This window comes from Doryrhamphus excisus, chromosome 2 (genome assembly GCF_030265055.1).
Source record: "Doryrhamphus excisus isolate RoL2022-K1 chromosome 2, RoL_Dexc_1.0, whole genome shotgun sequence".
NCBI lineage: Eukaryota > Metazoa > Chordata > Actinopteri > Syngnathiformes > Syngnathidae > Doryrhamphus > Doryrhamphus excisus.
Window position 1 is genome coordinate 19,010,430 of NC_080467.1, and position 16,136 is coordinate 19,026,565.

Here is a 16,136-nt window from a genome sequence, read left to right on the forward strand (position 1 = left end):
ATTCTGGCTGTTAAAATATGCATGTCCGCTCCAGCCTCTCATTTTTTTTTTACAGTTTTAATCTTGCCTTCTGTAACGATCTGTAACGATCACGCAGAGTACACATGACCGGAAGCTACGGAATTCAATATGATTGCAGTTTTTACTTGCACTGCTAAAATGCTTCCATAACTGAAATATATTTGGCTCTTTACGTCTGACCTTTATCTTCCATCCAACCATATTATATAAAACGACAACAAAGCATGAAGTAGCATTTTGCATTGACAAAGTTGACATTCGTTTACACTGGCAAAAATGGAAAACTAGTTGGTGCGCTGTTAAACGTCACTGCTTTGTATGACCACTAGATGGCAGCATTGCTCCCCACACTCACTTTCCCTCTATTTTCGCTTTCTCTCTCGTCTCGGTCTGTCTCTTTCTTTCTGTGGCAGGATACCACCTTCCGTTGGGCTGCAGGTTCTGGACAATCCAGCTGGAGTATGAGAGCATCTCAGCGCACCTGGACCGGAGGAACGGGGGCGAGGAGCCTGACACAGGTGAGCAACGCACACCGGCTTTCTTGGGGAGTTCTCCATAGAGGAAAGGGTTAGAGTGAGGAAGGAAACCATTTAAGTTTGAATGTGATGCATTGACAAATAGAACCCAATAGAAACGTCTTCTTTAAGCGGTACTCTGGCCCTGAAGGGGTTCTACGGGGTTAAGTGTGCATTAGGTCGACTCATTCACTTGTTGTGTTGCTGTGTTGGTTAAAGAAGTTTCACTGAATACTGTACAGTCATTTTATATACATGTATGCTCAGAATGTTTAGTCAAGTAAAGCTTTGAGGGCATTATTAGTAAAATTCACTTTTTCCCCAACCTAATTTTCCAAAAATCACAGATTTAATTTGTTTTGGTTGTTTCTCATAATAATACAACTTTTATTATTATGTTGCGATTTTATTGTCGTAAAATTGCAAAACAAAAATGTTCTTGTTAGAATTGAACTTGTTTGTTTTGTGTTAATTTTTTTAATTTAAAACTATTTAAACTCTCTTCTTGGAAATGAGTTCTCCAAATATTCTCACTTTTTTCCTCATAATATTTTAACTTTATTCCCATGTTATCATAACTTTTTCTGCCATCTAATTTTTCAACTTGTTTTTTGTTTTTCTCATAATGTTACATTAAGTTTTTTCTTTAATATTTGATCTTCTTGCTGCTAAAATGATGTCATCTTTCCTCACAATGTTATTCTCCAGACATTTTCTCCTTAGATTCCAAATTTGTTCTCAATATTTTTTACTTTATTCTTTTAATATTACTGCAGATTTGTTGTTTTCTCGTTAAATTACATTTTTAGAATGTGCTGTGGGGCACAAATGGCTGCGGGGCCGCACGTTGGACAACCCTGTTCTACTTGTACGGCACAGGTGCTTATAAAAGAGCTGGGAGGTGTGTTCTATATTTGACATGCAGTTAGTAGACTGCTCTTAATTCCATTGGTGCACACATGAAGGCCTCTTCTTCTTCTTCTTCTTCTTGTCTTAAATTGAACTTGCATTCATAAAGGTGTTCCATCATGCCGGGCTTGATCTTGAGCTGAACTTCTGCTGGTTCATGTGTGTCGTAGACGTGTTTGGATGGCTAACAAAGAGACACCAATAGAGTCCCCTGATGTCGTTTGTTTGTTTTGTCAAACCACGTATGGTGTCATCTGTCACCTGCTAGCTGACATTTCATCGCTCTCAGTAGTGTGTCACTTTGTCGTTTCCAACCACACAAGGTACTGGTACTTTTGGTGATGAGGAAAATAGCAATGGAGCTGCTAAGTGTTTGAAAGTTCATGCAAGGTCCCATGAAGGCACAGATGGAGTCATAAGAAGCCAGAAGCACTCTGTAGTTTGGCGTTGAAATAATGTTCTCTCGGCAGAGCAGTACACCCCCTGGATGCCCTTTTAGGATGAGAGAAAACTCATTTCAGCCGCTTGTACCCACGATCTCATCCTTTTGGTCACTACCCAAAACTCATGACCGTCGGTGAGGGTAGGAACGGAGGGCTTTGCCTTTGGATTCAGCTCCCTCTTCACCTCAACGGACCGTTGCAGAGAGGATGCCGAACCAATTAGTTTGTTCACAAGTGTTTTGAAAGTTATGGTGTCTTTGCAAGATTTGGCAAATATTTGTCTTTTTATTTTTTATTTTTTTTACCCATCAAAATGACATTCTCCTTGGGGGCTCCTGATGTGTTTGTGTTTCATGTGATAACCAGTACTGTACCGATGTCTGCCCTGTTCACCTTCAAGGTGTGTCGATGTGTTTTAGATATTTGAGCAAACTAACAGCGCCTCATGCATGCCATCACTCCAGGCTAGTGTAAACTGGGAAGTTTACTTTGGAACTAATTGGAAACATGGCATTAATTGAATCGCATGCAAGCTAGAAATATGGAAGCGTGAAGAAAAATCAACTAATAATTCTTTATACCAGGTTGATAAGATATTAGTGTGACAATGCAATCGACTAATCACATCACATATGGAGGCTTTAACTATGTTTAGACTTGATAGTAATGCAACTACTCGTTGTATCACTGATAATGATAATAACAATACAAGCAGATCTGCCAGCATACACACATTTTTTTGTCCTGCATGCATTTTGACCCTTAAATACCTCAAATATTTTGACAATAAAGCCACTTTTTAAAATGTAGCCGCGCTTACTAACTAATGACACTTTGTTGATATAAAGAAGCTATAGTTTAACATCAAAATGAACATTAACGGCTACACGGCGGCTGAGTGGTTAGCACTCAGGCCTCACAGCTAGGAGACCCATCTTTCGTCAGAGAAAAACTGTTTGGTTCTACCTTTTTCTGTTCTTTAGTAATCAGCAGTAGAACATGTGGTAATAATAATAATAATCTCTTTTATTGTGCAGTTGCATCATCAGCTTTTTTTGCTTCTCACATAAAAAAAAACATGAATATATAAATGTATAAATAAGGGGCTGCACGGCACACGAATGGAGTGGAGTTTGCATGTTCTCCCCGTGCATGCGTGGGTTTTCTCCGGGTACTCCGGTTTCCTCCCACATTCCAAAAACATGCTAGGTTAATCGGCGACTCCAAATAGTCCATAGGTATGAATGTGAGTGTGAATGGTTGTTTGTCTATATGTGCCCTGTGATTGGCTGGCCACCAGTCCAGGGTGTACCCCGCCTCTGGGATAGGCTCCAGCACCATCCACGACCCTCGTGGGAGTAAGTGGTGGAAAATGAATGAATGAATGACCATCAACAAAGAAAAAAAAGCAAAATAATGAAGTTATTGTTGAATGAATGCCTCTATGACCTTGTCAATCCAGGTGTACCAGTTTCCTGGCGTCGGCCTGTAATTTCATTTAAGACACATTTTTCCAGTGTGGAGAAATGTTACTTTTGGCCGCTTATTTTATAGCAACCCATCAGTCCAAAGTAAAAATGTACAATGGCAGGATATACTGTATGTTCTATTTCCTGCAGTTGTGCATGTACTTTATGGTGGTGTGTGTGTGTGTGTGTGTGTGTGTGTGTGTGTGAGAGAGAGAGAGAGAGAGAGAGAGAGAGAGAGAGAGCATCATTATATTCCAGTCATTCCTATCCCACACACTGAGCTGGTCACTGTATTGTGTGACTAGCTCAACACGCTCAATTACCCCCTCACTCGTCATTACCTTCAGCCACTGAGTGAGTGCGGTGGAGCTCCAACCGTGCATGCATTTCCATGCCCGCGTGCTGTTGGAAGCGTGGAAAAGTCATTCCCCCTCCACAATAAGTAGCCGTGGCCTGTTGAATATGCAGTCCAATTTGATTGAAGGAATTTATTCATTCAATTTTCCGGTTGTACGGCAAGTTATTGTTATTCTTGACAAACGCTATTCATTTACTTTTAGTCTATGTTTACACAGCTACATTTCAGTATTATTTTTTACGATGTGTCGCCAGCCACAGTTTGGACACCTGTGGTGTAGGACCTAACCGATGAGTCGATTAATCAAAACAACAAGCTTCAGATTAACTGACTAAGAAAATAATTGTTAGCTACAGCAGCCCTATTTTTGATTTTTGAGTTGTATTGGCTTGTGTACCTAATATATTGACCACTGATGTTTTTTTTCCACCTGTGGCCCACCTGTCTAAAAGCAGAGCACGGTCAACGCGATCAGACAGGAGAGGAACATAACAGTAATTAATGGATCACATTTTGACTGCTTTAATTTTAGCAGATGCCAAGATTAGCTTGAGAGATTTATAGCCCAGGGAACATTCACTGAATTGCGCTTTCGAAAATCCCATCCCTCCGGAGAACACAATCCGTTGTACAGCCTCAGTGGGGGAGGGCACGGGCGGAAATCACTAATATGCCTCTTTATGTCAGCTGCCAAATATGGTCCTTAAGCTGGCTAAAGTGTCTCCAAATGTTGCATGCTTTTTCAGCTGCTTGTTACACAGGCATCGACTGTCCCGTTCGCACATCATATGCGTGATGCTTATGTGGGCTCAAATACACACATCACCACCTCCACCCCGCGGCTTGTGTGCTGTGTTTTGGATTTCAAATCTATTTCCCAGCCAGCTGTAGACCTTTTGTGTAAGATAATGAATTTATTGGAATGTAAAATCTGTCCTGGCTTATATGGGCCAGTTGTCCACAGAGGATTGAGTTCAAAGCCACCGCTACCATTTGCATACTGACCCAACCCTCTTTTTTTAATACAGAGTCCCCAAAGGGACATGGGGGGGTGAAAAAGTTTTGAATTTCAAAATTTCACAGAAAGCTAAAATATAAATAACAATATTTGAGCCCTCCAGGAATGAAATAGCACCCCTTTCGTCACCTTTACCCTCATATTACCCAATATAGAAGACATAAGGTATTTAAGACAGAAATAAGACTTGTGCTTGTGTGTGTTGCTGTAAAGATGCTAGGGGGAGCTGAGTTGGGTGCGGACAGGAAGTGATGTAGGGGGTTCAAAATTGAGTTTTAGGGATTATTATGCCTGGTAATAATAATAATAAAAGTAATTCAAACCTGCAACAAACGTTCCGGTGATCAAGTCTGGTGCTTGTGTGTCTCATCAAACATTAACTTAACATTACTGACTTAGTGACCAGTGTAGAATAATACATATATATATAACATCTTTGAATATGTCTTCTGAATGCCTTATATTTGTATTATAGTTCATCTAACAATACCTATGCAGTAAATGCTGAATATAGGCATGTTTTTGACGTATTTGTAATAATAAGCCAAATTGTAAGGTGGCGAGGAGTTACTGTACTCTTAAAAAAGGAGGGTGCCATTTCAAACACTAAGTAGTGAACGCAACACGGACATTATTCCCAACACTGATCGGGGTAATATCGGCGACACACTTTAGTGTTTCAATGAATTTCAATGATTATGTCATTCAATGGTCACGTCTCATGTGCTGCACATGGCCACTCATCAAGTCCTTCCTAATCGCTTTACTTCCTGGAAACAGCAAGTGTCGAGCAGCAGAAAGAAAGTACACCTAAATTCTACATTTTCATATCTCGACCACTACTGCTGTAGTAGTTTCTTTTTTTTTTTTTAACTGAGTTCACTAAACTCACACACTTTGTTTATCCATTTTTAGGCTACAGTATCACACAACTAAAACCACCACTTCCGTTTGCTTTATTTCTGAGAGTCAGCCTCCTGAACAAATATTCAAGATGACAGAGGGATAGAATGTTGAGCATGACACCACACGGTCTCCTCGGCAACCACATCAGAATATCCTCCACATCCAGAAGGACAAATGTGTTTGTACAAACACACACACACACACACACACACAGGTCAGATCGCACACGTCTCAGAGCTGTGAGGAGATTGATGTATATTACAAATTGTGTCCCTATAAGATATATTGTCTTGGCTTTATTCCACCCGGAGGTTTACAGCGTTTAATGGGATTTGATGTTATGTTGATATTTATGTTGTGACCTCAGAACAGACATTCCGTAATCTACTAAACTCTTGAGACTGATGCTATGAAGATGCTGTAAGTTCTGCGATAGATTCCATCCGTTTTCGTGAAACCATATGCCAAGCTCCACCAAGAGGGCCTCAGAAAAGCTTGGAGGGGGCGCCATCATGATTTCCTTCAATGGAACAATGGAGCTTGAGGTTGTGCAGGGGTGTCAAAACGGCAGCTCTTAATGTGGAGATGTTGGGGGATGACTGTCCCTCATCTGTTTGGTAATGGTGGGGTTTTTCGTGTTCCCCTGAGCTACGTCCAATTGAGAACATTTGGAGATGGATGACGAGGGAAGTTTACAAAAATGGCCATCAGTTCCAGACCGTGGCTGCCAGTTATTCACGTATTGCTGTTATTAAATAACATAACTTTCTCAGTGGTAGAGGAGTAGCGGTTACTGGCACACAAGCCTAGAGCGCCCTCCCATGGCTGTCACCGGCTGTGGAAGTTTGAATCATCTGATGAACAGCCTATATATTGCTTACTCATATTCTTTTTACATTTTGAAGCCCTACTTAGAGCCTCATTCAGATCCAAACGTGTACATTTTCAACCGGCATTAAAATTTGGATGGAGTATTACCGTCCAGGAGAGTAAAAATGCAGCTTCCCACCACTGGAGACATCAACGGATGACTTTAGCAAGTTCCAATGAAAAGAAGACAGACACAAACGTGTAGTATTTCAAACTCTTTCATGCTGATGATTCAATTTAATGCTATTTTTAAACAATTGTAGGATTTCTTTGAAGTGTTTTTCTCCTTTGAGGTCTCTTTTTTTATTTTTTATTTTTTTTGGCTTCGGTCACCATTGCAGTGCTTCTTCATCTGGTCTGTCCTGGTCCGACCGCAGGGTTTCTGCATGTAAATACCTCTTTACATCCTAGTGTGTTATTGTGTATGATTTAATATGATAGTTAACTTGAAGAAATATGTTGGTAAAGCTCAATATATTCATTTAAAAAAGTGTATGTGTGTATCAAGGGTGTGTTGTTAGCATGCAAACTAATACTTGTATATTCCTTCAGAAAGCGGTGGACTTCAAGAGAAACAAAAATGGGTCATGTTGTTGACTGGCAACAAGTCATTGTGTCAAGTATGTATTTAAATAAGCTTATAAAACTGTGAGTGGATTTGATTTAGTCTCTGACTGCAAATCAAACCAACAGCGTTAACATTTGAATGGGCGCCTGGCCACCATGAACGGGAAAAATTGAGGGCCCCCGAGGTCAAAAAGTGTATTGTACCCCAGCAGATACGGGATAATGTACATAATGTACATACATTAACTCTTGGCGCCGCTCTGGTGGCAGCCTGCTACAGCAGCTCTCGCTCTTCGTTGAGTTCTTTTCTTCTTTATTCTGTCTTTTTCATTCTTTTTCTAGGTTATTCTTAAAGGAACGGCTTCGTAAATGCTCAGTTCAACTGTCCACCATAGTGATAGTGTTGAGCTGGCATTTCTCATAATTTTTCGACGATGTTTTCGACCGCACGCCGAAACTCTATTGTTTACAGTAGGGACCAGCTGTTGGCGCTCCGCAACACAGCGGCGCTGCCCCCCGGGGAACCCCTCGAGGTTCCCCGGGAGGTAAAGAGGAGAAGACGGGGAAGCCGTGCCGGAGCCCAATGCCGCGACAAGAGGAGGAGATACAGACCAGTTCTCCCGTCCATCATCATGGGGAACGTAAGATCTCTCCCCAATAAGATGGACGAACTAGCGGCGCTGACCCGGCATCAGAGGCAGTTCCGGGAGTGTAGCGTCATGTTGTTTACGGAAACGTGGCTGGATACACGGACCCCAGACACGATCGCTACACTACACGGATTCACACTACTGCGGGCGGACAGGACAAAGGAGAGCGGTAAGAGGAAAGGAGGCGGGCTAGCAGTGTTTGTGAATGATAGATGGTGTAACTCTGGGCACATCACTATTAAAGAGCAACTCTGCTGCAAAGACATTGAACTGTTAGCCGTTAGCATGAGACCGTACTATCTGCCGCGGGAATTCTCGCACGTTATCGCGATAGCGGCGTACATTCCCCCCTCTGCTAACGCCGACGCGGCCTGTGACGTCATCCACTCTGCCGTGGGCCGGCTACAGACACAACATCCGCAGGCTCTCCTTCTTCTCTCAGGTGATTTCAACCACGCTTCTCCATCCTCCACCCTGCCCACCTTCACCCAGTATGTCACCTGCTGCACCAGAGACAATAAAACACTGGACTTGTGTTATGCCAACACCAAGGAGGCATACAATTCAACAGCACTTCCTCCCCTGGGAAGATCAGACCACAACCTGGTACATCTCCAGCCTGTGTACAAACCTCTGGTACGCAGGCTGCCAGCTGTGTCCCGCACAGTGAAGAGATGGTCTGATGAAGCCGACAAGGCTCTGAAGGATTGTTTCAACACAACAGTGTGGGAGGAACTCTGCCATCCTCATGGGGACGATATAGACAGTCTCACTGACTGCGTCACAGACTACATAAACTTCTGTGTGGAAAACACTGTACCCACCAGGACTGTACGGTGTTTCTCCAACAACAAACCGTGGATTAATCCGGACATAAAGGCTCTCCTAAAGGAGAAGAAGAAGAAGAAGAGGGTCTTTAAGTCAGGAAATAGGGAAGAGCTGAAGGCTGTGCAGAAGGAGCTGAGGAGGAAAATCAGGGAGGGGAAGGACTGCTACAGGAAAAAGATGGAGGAACAGCTGCAGCAGAACAACGTCAGAGGAGTCTGGAGAGGCCTGAAAACCATCTCTGGCCACAAGGGGCCCGACTCCCAGGCTGCTGGGGACCAGGTAAAGGCTAACGATCTGAATCTATTTTTCAACAGGTTTGATCAACCATCTGCCCATCCCCCGGCCCAGCACCTCCTGCCGAAACTTCTGCCGAAACTCCCCCCATCGACACCTCGAGTGGACAGCCCTACCCCCACCTCCCCCTCCTGCACACAGCCATCCCCCACCACTTCTCACCTAATCAGCTCAACCTCCTCACTAACCTCCCCCCGCACACAGCCCCCCTGCTCCAACCTGACCCTCACAACATCCCAGGTGAGAAACCAGCTCCGGAAGACCAAGGCGAGGAAGGCGGCGGGACCAGACGGCATCAGCTCCAGGCTCCTGAAGTCCTGCGCGGACGAGCTGTGCGGGATTGTTGAGCACATCTTCAACCTGAGCCTGAAGCTGGGGAGGGTGCCACAGCTGTGGAAGACATCCTGCGTGGTTCCTGTCCCCAAGACGCCGCACCCCAAGGACCTCAGCAGCTACAGGCCGGTGGCACTTACATCACACCTGATGAAGACCCTGGAGCGGCTGATCCTTGACCATCTCCGCCCCCTGGTGGGTCCTTCGATGGACCCGCTCCAGTTCGCCTATCAACCTGGCACTGGGGTGGACGACGCTGTCATCTTCCTCCAGCACAGAGCGCTCTCTCACCTGGAGAAACCTGGGAGCACGGTGAGAATCATGTTCTTTGATTTTTCCAGTGCGTTCAACACCATCCAGCCAGCACTTCTGAGGGACAAGCTGGAGAACACAGGGGTGGACCTGCACCTCACATCGTGGATACTGGATTACCTCACCAACCGTCCACAGTATGTGAGGACACGGGACTGTGTGTCCGACACAGTTGTCTGCAGTACGGGGGCTCCGCAGGGAACGGTCCTGGCTCCGTTCCTTTTCACCCTCTACACAGCAGACTTCTCCTACAACACACCAACCTGCCACCTGCAGAAGTTCTCTGACGACTCTGCAATTGTTGGCCTCATCACAGATGGGGACGACTTGGAGTACAGAGGACTGACACAGGACTTTGTGGACTGGTGCCAGCGGAACTGCCTCCAGATCAACACGGGGAAAACCAGAGAGCTGGTGGTGGATTTCCGCAGGCGCATCCACTCTCCTCCAACACCAGTGAACATTCAGGGAATGGACATTGAGATGGTGACATCTTACAAGTACCTGGGTGTTCATCTCAACAATAGACTGGACTGGACTCATCACACGGAAGCACTTTACAGGAAGGGCATGAGCAGACTCTATCTGCTCAGGAGACTGAGGTCTTTTGGAGTGCAAGGGGCACTCCTCAAGACGTTCTATGACTCTGTTGTGGCTTCAGCCATTTTCCAGGGAGTGGTCTGCTGGGGCAGCAGCATTTCGGCTGCGGATAGGAAGAGACTGGATAAGATCATCAGGAAGGCCAGCTCTGCACTGGGTTGCCCTCTTGACCCAGTGGAGGTGGTGGGAGAGAGGAGGATGTTGGCTAAGCTATCATCCATGTTGGAGAACGACTCCCACCCCCTGCAGGACACTTTGACAGCACTTGAGAGCTCCTTCAGCGATAGACTGCTTCACCCCAAGTGTGTGAAGGAGCGATATCGCAGGTCTTTTCTTCCTGCAGCTGTCAGGTTGTACAACCAGCACTGCTCCCAATAGACTTCTACACTGCTATGTACATCTGTGTAATACTTTGCTTTTTACATTCAGTATAGTTACTCCAGACCCCATTCACTGTGCAATATCTGATCAACCTCCATGTGCAATATTAAGGGCTCTAAATGCAATATACTAAGTTCTATGTGAAGTGTTTCCATAATGCCTCATATTAACTCCCTAACAAGATCTCAGTGTATAGACTGGTCATATATCTCATCTCGTCTCATATTATCTACATACTGTATTGTATATAACTCTGGGAAAAACTGTTGATTTTTGTTAATACTTGGGTCGTTTATATTGTTTATTTTTCTATATTGTGTATTTTGTACTGCTTAACTGACTCTGTACTCTTGCTGCTGTGCAATACAAATTTCCCCACTGAGGGACGAATAAAGGCATATCTTAATCTTAATATCTTAATCTTAATAACACGGGCATGTCATGTGACCACAATGTGTGGAGCAAGAATTCTTCGACTGCTCTTGCTGCACAGATGGCATGAAAAAGACATTAAATGGAAGCCACAAGCCTCTTCTCTCTGGCAATGTAAACATGTTCCAAAAATAGGTCACCCACTGTAAAACCTTCAATGCTGTCCTGAACAGCACAGTTTTTATTTATATTTTTACATTTTGATCATTGAGAATTGGGTGTTTATTTATCACTGGCCTTGCAGGAGGTATGCACACAAGGCTCTTACTGATGTACGACTGCTCTGTTGTAAGTCACTTTAACGATCAAAGGTGACGTTTAGATGTTGGAGACTACAGTCTTTTTTTAAAAAAAACAAACAAGTACTTTACTGAACCTGCACCTGCATAACGACCTGATGTGACCTGTAATTGTAATTTGTAGGGTCAACGGGGGTGCGATTTTCTTCCGAATAAGGCAAAGGCTGTGTTGTAGTATTTGTAGGCCAAATGAGGACATGGACAAAAAAAAGCCCCCGTCTTTCTCACCTCATTTTTTTTTCATGTCCGTTGCACATAAAATGTGTGAGCTGTGAAAACATGTCTCCCACTTTGGATGAGATTGTCATCAAGCTGTCGGGGTGGGGATTGGGGGGGGCAAATCTCTCATTTGGGATATTTTGTAGAGCTGTTCGATATTGGCTTTCAATATTGTCCAGCACTTCATTATCGATGCCGATACAGATTTTTGTAATGCTTCTTTTCCTGTGATGCCTCACTAGCAAAGAACCGTACAATAGGCTGAGCGGCCTGCTGCTCTGAGGTGGCATTCCAATGACCGTCTCAAAACAACACATATACACCACATATACACATAATACAAAAATCTTTTTTTTTTTTTTACCTTTTTATTGTTAATTCGATTCCCAGAAAGGCCTCAAGGCCTTACGGTGTAAAACGTCATCCAGCGGCAGGGAGGAGGATAAATAAATGCTGTTCCATCTGCAGGAAGTAGGGATTGACAGGATCGCCGTCTGTCACTTGTAGAGGACTGTGTTGACACTTGAGTGCGATAACACCTCACTGTGGTCATAAAAATACACAGATGAAGTCGTAATAGGTGCTTAAAGCTGATAAGCCCCCCTGTTGATACTCGACAAAAGACTGACTCAGAGCATGGCGTGAATATACTGCGGAAAAACGTATCAAGGAACAGAGATTGTGATGTGATGATCATATGATGTGAGTGCGTACGAAGCACGTGGACAGGTCATGTTTCTGTACTTCCTCATTCCCTCTTGGAGGTGTCACCTGCAGTATTTGGTCAACACGAGACAGGGAACGCCGCCACATAACTCATCTGTTTGTGCAGTAGACTGAAACTGAAATGTTTTGTCCCATTTAGGCATGCTGGAATTGCACCTGCAGGGATGAGTGAAGGTCACACCTCCAAAATCATTCTATTATGTGACATTTGTGATGTCAAACAGCCATGATGTGGAGACTAAAGTGTCATGTTTTGACAGGGCAGCAGCATGGGGTGAAGAGGACTCTCCTCGGCTGACCTGAAGGCAGATGACCAGTGATGGCCACAGCATCACCTCGACTGTAAGTGCTTCACTCGGCTGTGCTCCATCAAAACTAAACCAAAACTTACATTGGATGTTTTATTTATTTTGTCGGTAGTTCGGTGGACAATGTGAAAAACACAGAACAGGAAGAAGAGCGTCAGGAGTTCCTGAGATCGCTGGAGAGCATCCTTCTCATCATCGTGCTGTCCATCATCATCATCATGACGGTGTTTGGAAACCTGCTGGTCATGGTGGCGCTCTGCAAGGATCGACATCTACGGTCGGTCTTTTTGACGAGAGCATCATTCAAACGAATGAATGGACAATTGAAATTGAATTGGCTTTTATTGAAATACTATTCAAAGACTTTCCCTTTTTGTGTGTTTCTAATCCCAGGAAGAAAAAGACCAACTATTTCATTGTGTCGCTGGCTTTTGCCGACTTGTTAGTGGCGCTGGTGGTGATGCCCTTCGCCGCCATCGAGCTGACCACCGGTGTGTGGCAGTACGGTGAGATCTTCTGTCTGGTGCGAACGTCGCTGGATGTCCTGTTGACCACAGCATCCATTCTGCATCTCTGCTGCATTGCACTGGATAGGTGTGTATATGTGTGTATGTGTGTGTGTGTGTGTGTTGTGTGTGTGTGTCTAGGCTAAAATGTGGTGTGCCTTCCAGGTACTACGCTATCTGCTGCCAGCCTCTTGTGTACAGACACAAGATGACCCCGCTGAGAGTGGCGGCGATGCTCGGTGGCTGCTGGCTCATCCCGACATTCATTTCCTTCTTACCCATCATGCAAAGTTGGAACGCCATTGGCATTGAAGATATTGTAAGTCCACACTCACTTGGAATGCTCCACTGAGGACAAGATAATGAACTTACACATACACACATACAGTGAAGAAAATAAGTATTTGAACACCCTGCTATTTTGCTATTTCTCCCACTTAGAAATCATGGAGGGGTCTGAAATTTTCATCGTAGGTGCATGTCCACTGTGAGAGAGATAAACTAAAAAGAAAAATCCAGAAATCACAATGCATGATTTTTTAACAATTTATTTGTGTGATACAGCTGCAAATAAGTATTTGAACACCTGTGTATCATCTAGAATTCTGACCCTGAAAGACCTGTTAGTCTGCCCATTAGAAGTCCACCTGCACTCCATGTATCATCCTGAATCAGATGCACCTGTTTGAGGTCGTTAGCTGCATAAAGACACCTGTCCACCCCATACAATCAGTAAGACTTTAACTTGTAACATGGCGAAGACCAAAGAGCTGTCCAAAGACACCAGAGACAAAATTGTACACCTCCACAAGGCTGGAAAGGGCTACGGAGCAATTACCAAGCAGCTTGGTGAAAAAAGGTCCACTGTTGGAGCTATCATTAGAAAATGGAAGAAGCTAAACATAACGGTCAATCTCAATCGGAGTGGAGCCCCATGCAAGATATCACCTCGTGGGGTCTCAATGATTCTAAGAAAGGTGAGGAATCAGCCCAGAACTACACGACAGGACTTGGTCAATGACCTGAAAAGAGCTGGGACCACCGTTTCCAAGGTTACTGTAGGTAATACACTAAGACGTCATGATGTGAAATCATGCATGGCACGAAAGGTTCCCCTGCTTAAACCAGCACATGTCAAGGCCCGTCTTAAGTTTGCATATGACCATTTGGATGATACAGAGGAGTCATGGGAGAAAGTTTTATGGTCAGATGAGACCAAAATAGAACTTTTTGGTCATAATTCCAATAAGCGTGTTTGGAGGAAGAAGAATGAAGAGTACAATCCGAAGAACACCATCCCTACTGTGAAGCATGGGGGTGGTAGCATCATGCTTTGGGGGTGTTTTTCTGCACATGGGACAGGACGAGTGCACTGCATTAAAGAGAGGATGACTGGGGCCGTGTATTGTGAGATTTTGGGGAACAACCTCCTTCCCTCTGTCAGAGCATTGAAGATGGGTCGTGGCTGGGTCTTCCAACACGACAACGACCCGAAGCACACAGCCAGGAAAACCAAGGAGTGGCTCCGTAAGAAGCATATCAAGGTTCTAGCATGGCCCAGCCAGTCTCCAGACCTGAACCCAATCGAAAATCTTTGGAGGGAGCTCAAACTCCGTGTTTCTCAGCGACAGCCCAGAAACCTGACTGATCTAGAGAAGATCTGTGTGGAGGAGTGGGCCAAGATCCCTCCTGCAGTGTGTGCAAACCTGGTGAAAAACTACAGGAAACGTTTGACCTCTGTAATAGCAAACAAAGGCTACTGTACCAAATATTAACATTCATTTTCTCAGGTGTTCAAATACTTATTAGCAGCTGTATCACACAAATAAATTGTTAAAAAAATCATGCATTGTGATTTCTGGATTTTTCTTTTTAGTTTATCTCTCTCACAGTGGACATGCACCTACGATGAAAATTTCAGACCCCTCCATGATTTCTAAGTGGGAGAAATAGCAAAATAGCAGGGTGTTCAAATACTTATTTTCTTCACTGTATATGGGTCGCATGGTAGCCTAATGGTTAGCATTTTGGCCACAACACTATTTGGGTTGGTGGATGGATATACACAGATACTGTATGTATGTATATATGTATGTATATATCCTTATAAACATGTCTTTATTTTTTATTTCATATATTTAAATTGTTTTATCATTTATTTAAATTTTATCTTTTTTAAACCTGTAAATTAAACCTGTAAATTATTATTAAGTATTATTAGTATTAGTAGTATTTTTAATTAATTAGTATTTAATATTGATGTATTTTATTTTTATATATTTATATATTTATTTAAAAAAAATTACATTTGTTTTATTTTTAAATCAATTATTTATGTATTTTATTTAATGGTATTTAATTATTTGTTTTTTGTTGTTTTTTTTTTGCATGGCCTTTGTCATTGATAACTGACTCAGTACTTGCTAGTCCAGAGTTTTGCACAGGTCTAAATGTAATGATCCTGAACCGCCCATCCATTCTCAGTGGACATGGGGGGCGGACTACATCCGAGTTGTGATGTTTCATCTGCAGGTTTATATTATATTTTAAAGAAAGTTGACTTTGTTACAAAGTAAACCCACGGGCTTCCCCACTGCGTTTTGGAGAGGTTCATATGTGGTGTAGACCAGTCACTGTTAAAAGTCCTATCTTTTTGATAACGCTGTATTTGTTTACATGCGTGTCTTCTTCTACGGCTGCTTCACTGGGATGGATACTCCTTACCGTTGCCCCCCTGCAGAGTGTTGGAAGTATTGCATGAGTTATCATTATTTAGGTGATGTTTTGGTGACCAAATGAAAAGCTTTAGCAGGCCATCCTGAAGAGTCAGTTTATCCTCCCTTTAAAGAGGAAGATGTTCTTCCAGCGAGGGCAAACACAACCAAAAGCTCTCCGGCCTCCTAATATGTATGTTTCTAATAACATTCCCAATCCCTCCAACAATGACACGCTAATGCAGTGATCGCAAAACAATTTCATCCTCAGCGGAGGCTCGCTGTCCGCAAGCGACGGCGGCACTCGGGCAGACATTTTCTGCTAGTGTGCCTGCGTTTTGTGGCCAGGTTATTTCGGAGCTACCTTGAAATGAGCTGCAGAAATCCCAGGGGGCATGACAGAGATGGACTTATTCATTCAGCCTGATTTAATGAAATACACATCTCTTTGCGCTCTC

The 16,136-nt window shown here is 43.6% G+C and overlaps 1 protein-coding gene across 10 annotated transcripts in view; it reads left to right on the plus strand.

Moving 5' to 3' along the window:
- Window positions 1–407: 407 nt before the first annotated feature.
- si:dkey-247m21.3 (5-hydroxytryptamine receptor 4) overlaps window positions 408–16,136 on the plus strand; it is a 34,706-nt gene continuing 18,977 nt past the window's right edge. For 3 of the 10 annotated variants that reach the window (XR_009120253.1, XR_009120250.1, XM_058057315.1), the window contains exons 1-5: window positions 408–539; window positions 12,411–12,492; window positions 12,571–12,735; window positions 12,852–13,052; window positions 13,130–13,283. Coding sequence is in view for 8 of the 10 variants with exons in the window: in XM_058057315.1 (XP_057913298.1) it covers window positions 12,470–12,492; window positions 12,571–12,735; window positions 12,852–13,052; window positions 13,130–13,283 (543 nt within the window). In the remaining 2 variants the exon portion in view is untranslated. Of the gene's footprint in view, window positions 540–5,240; window positions 6,898–6,917; window positions 7,130–8,766; window positions 8,834–12,289; window positions 12,325–12,410; window positions 12,493–12,570; window positions 12,736–12,851; window positions 13,053–13,129; window positions 13,284–16,136 lie in introns of those variants that run through there. The other 7 variants (XM_058057325.1, XM_058057334.1, XM_058057375.1 and 4 more) reach the window with 7 other exon arrangements.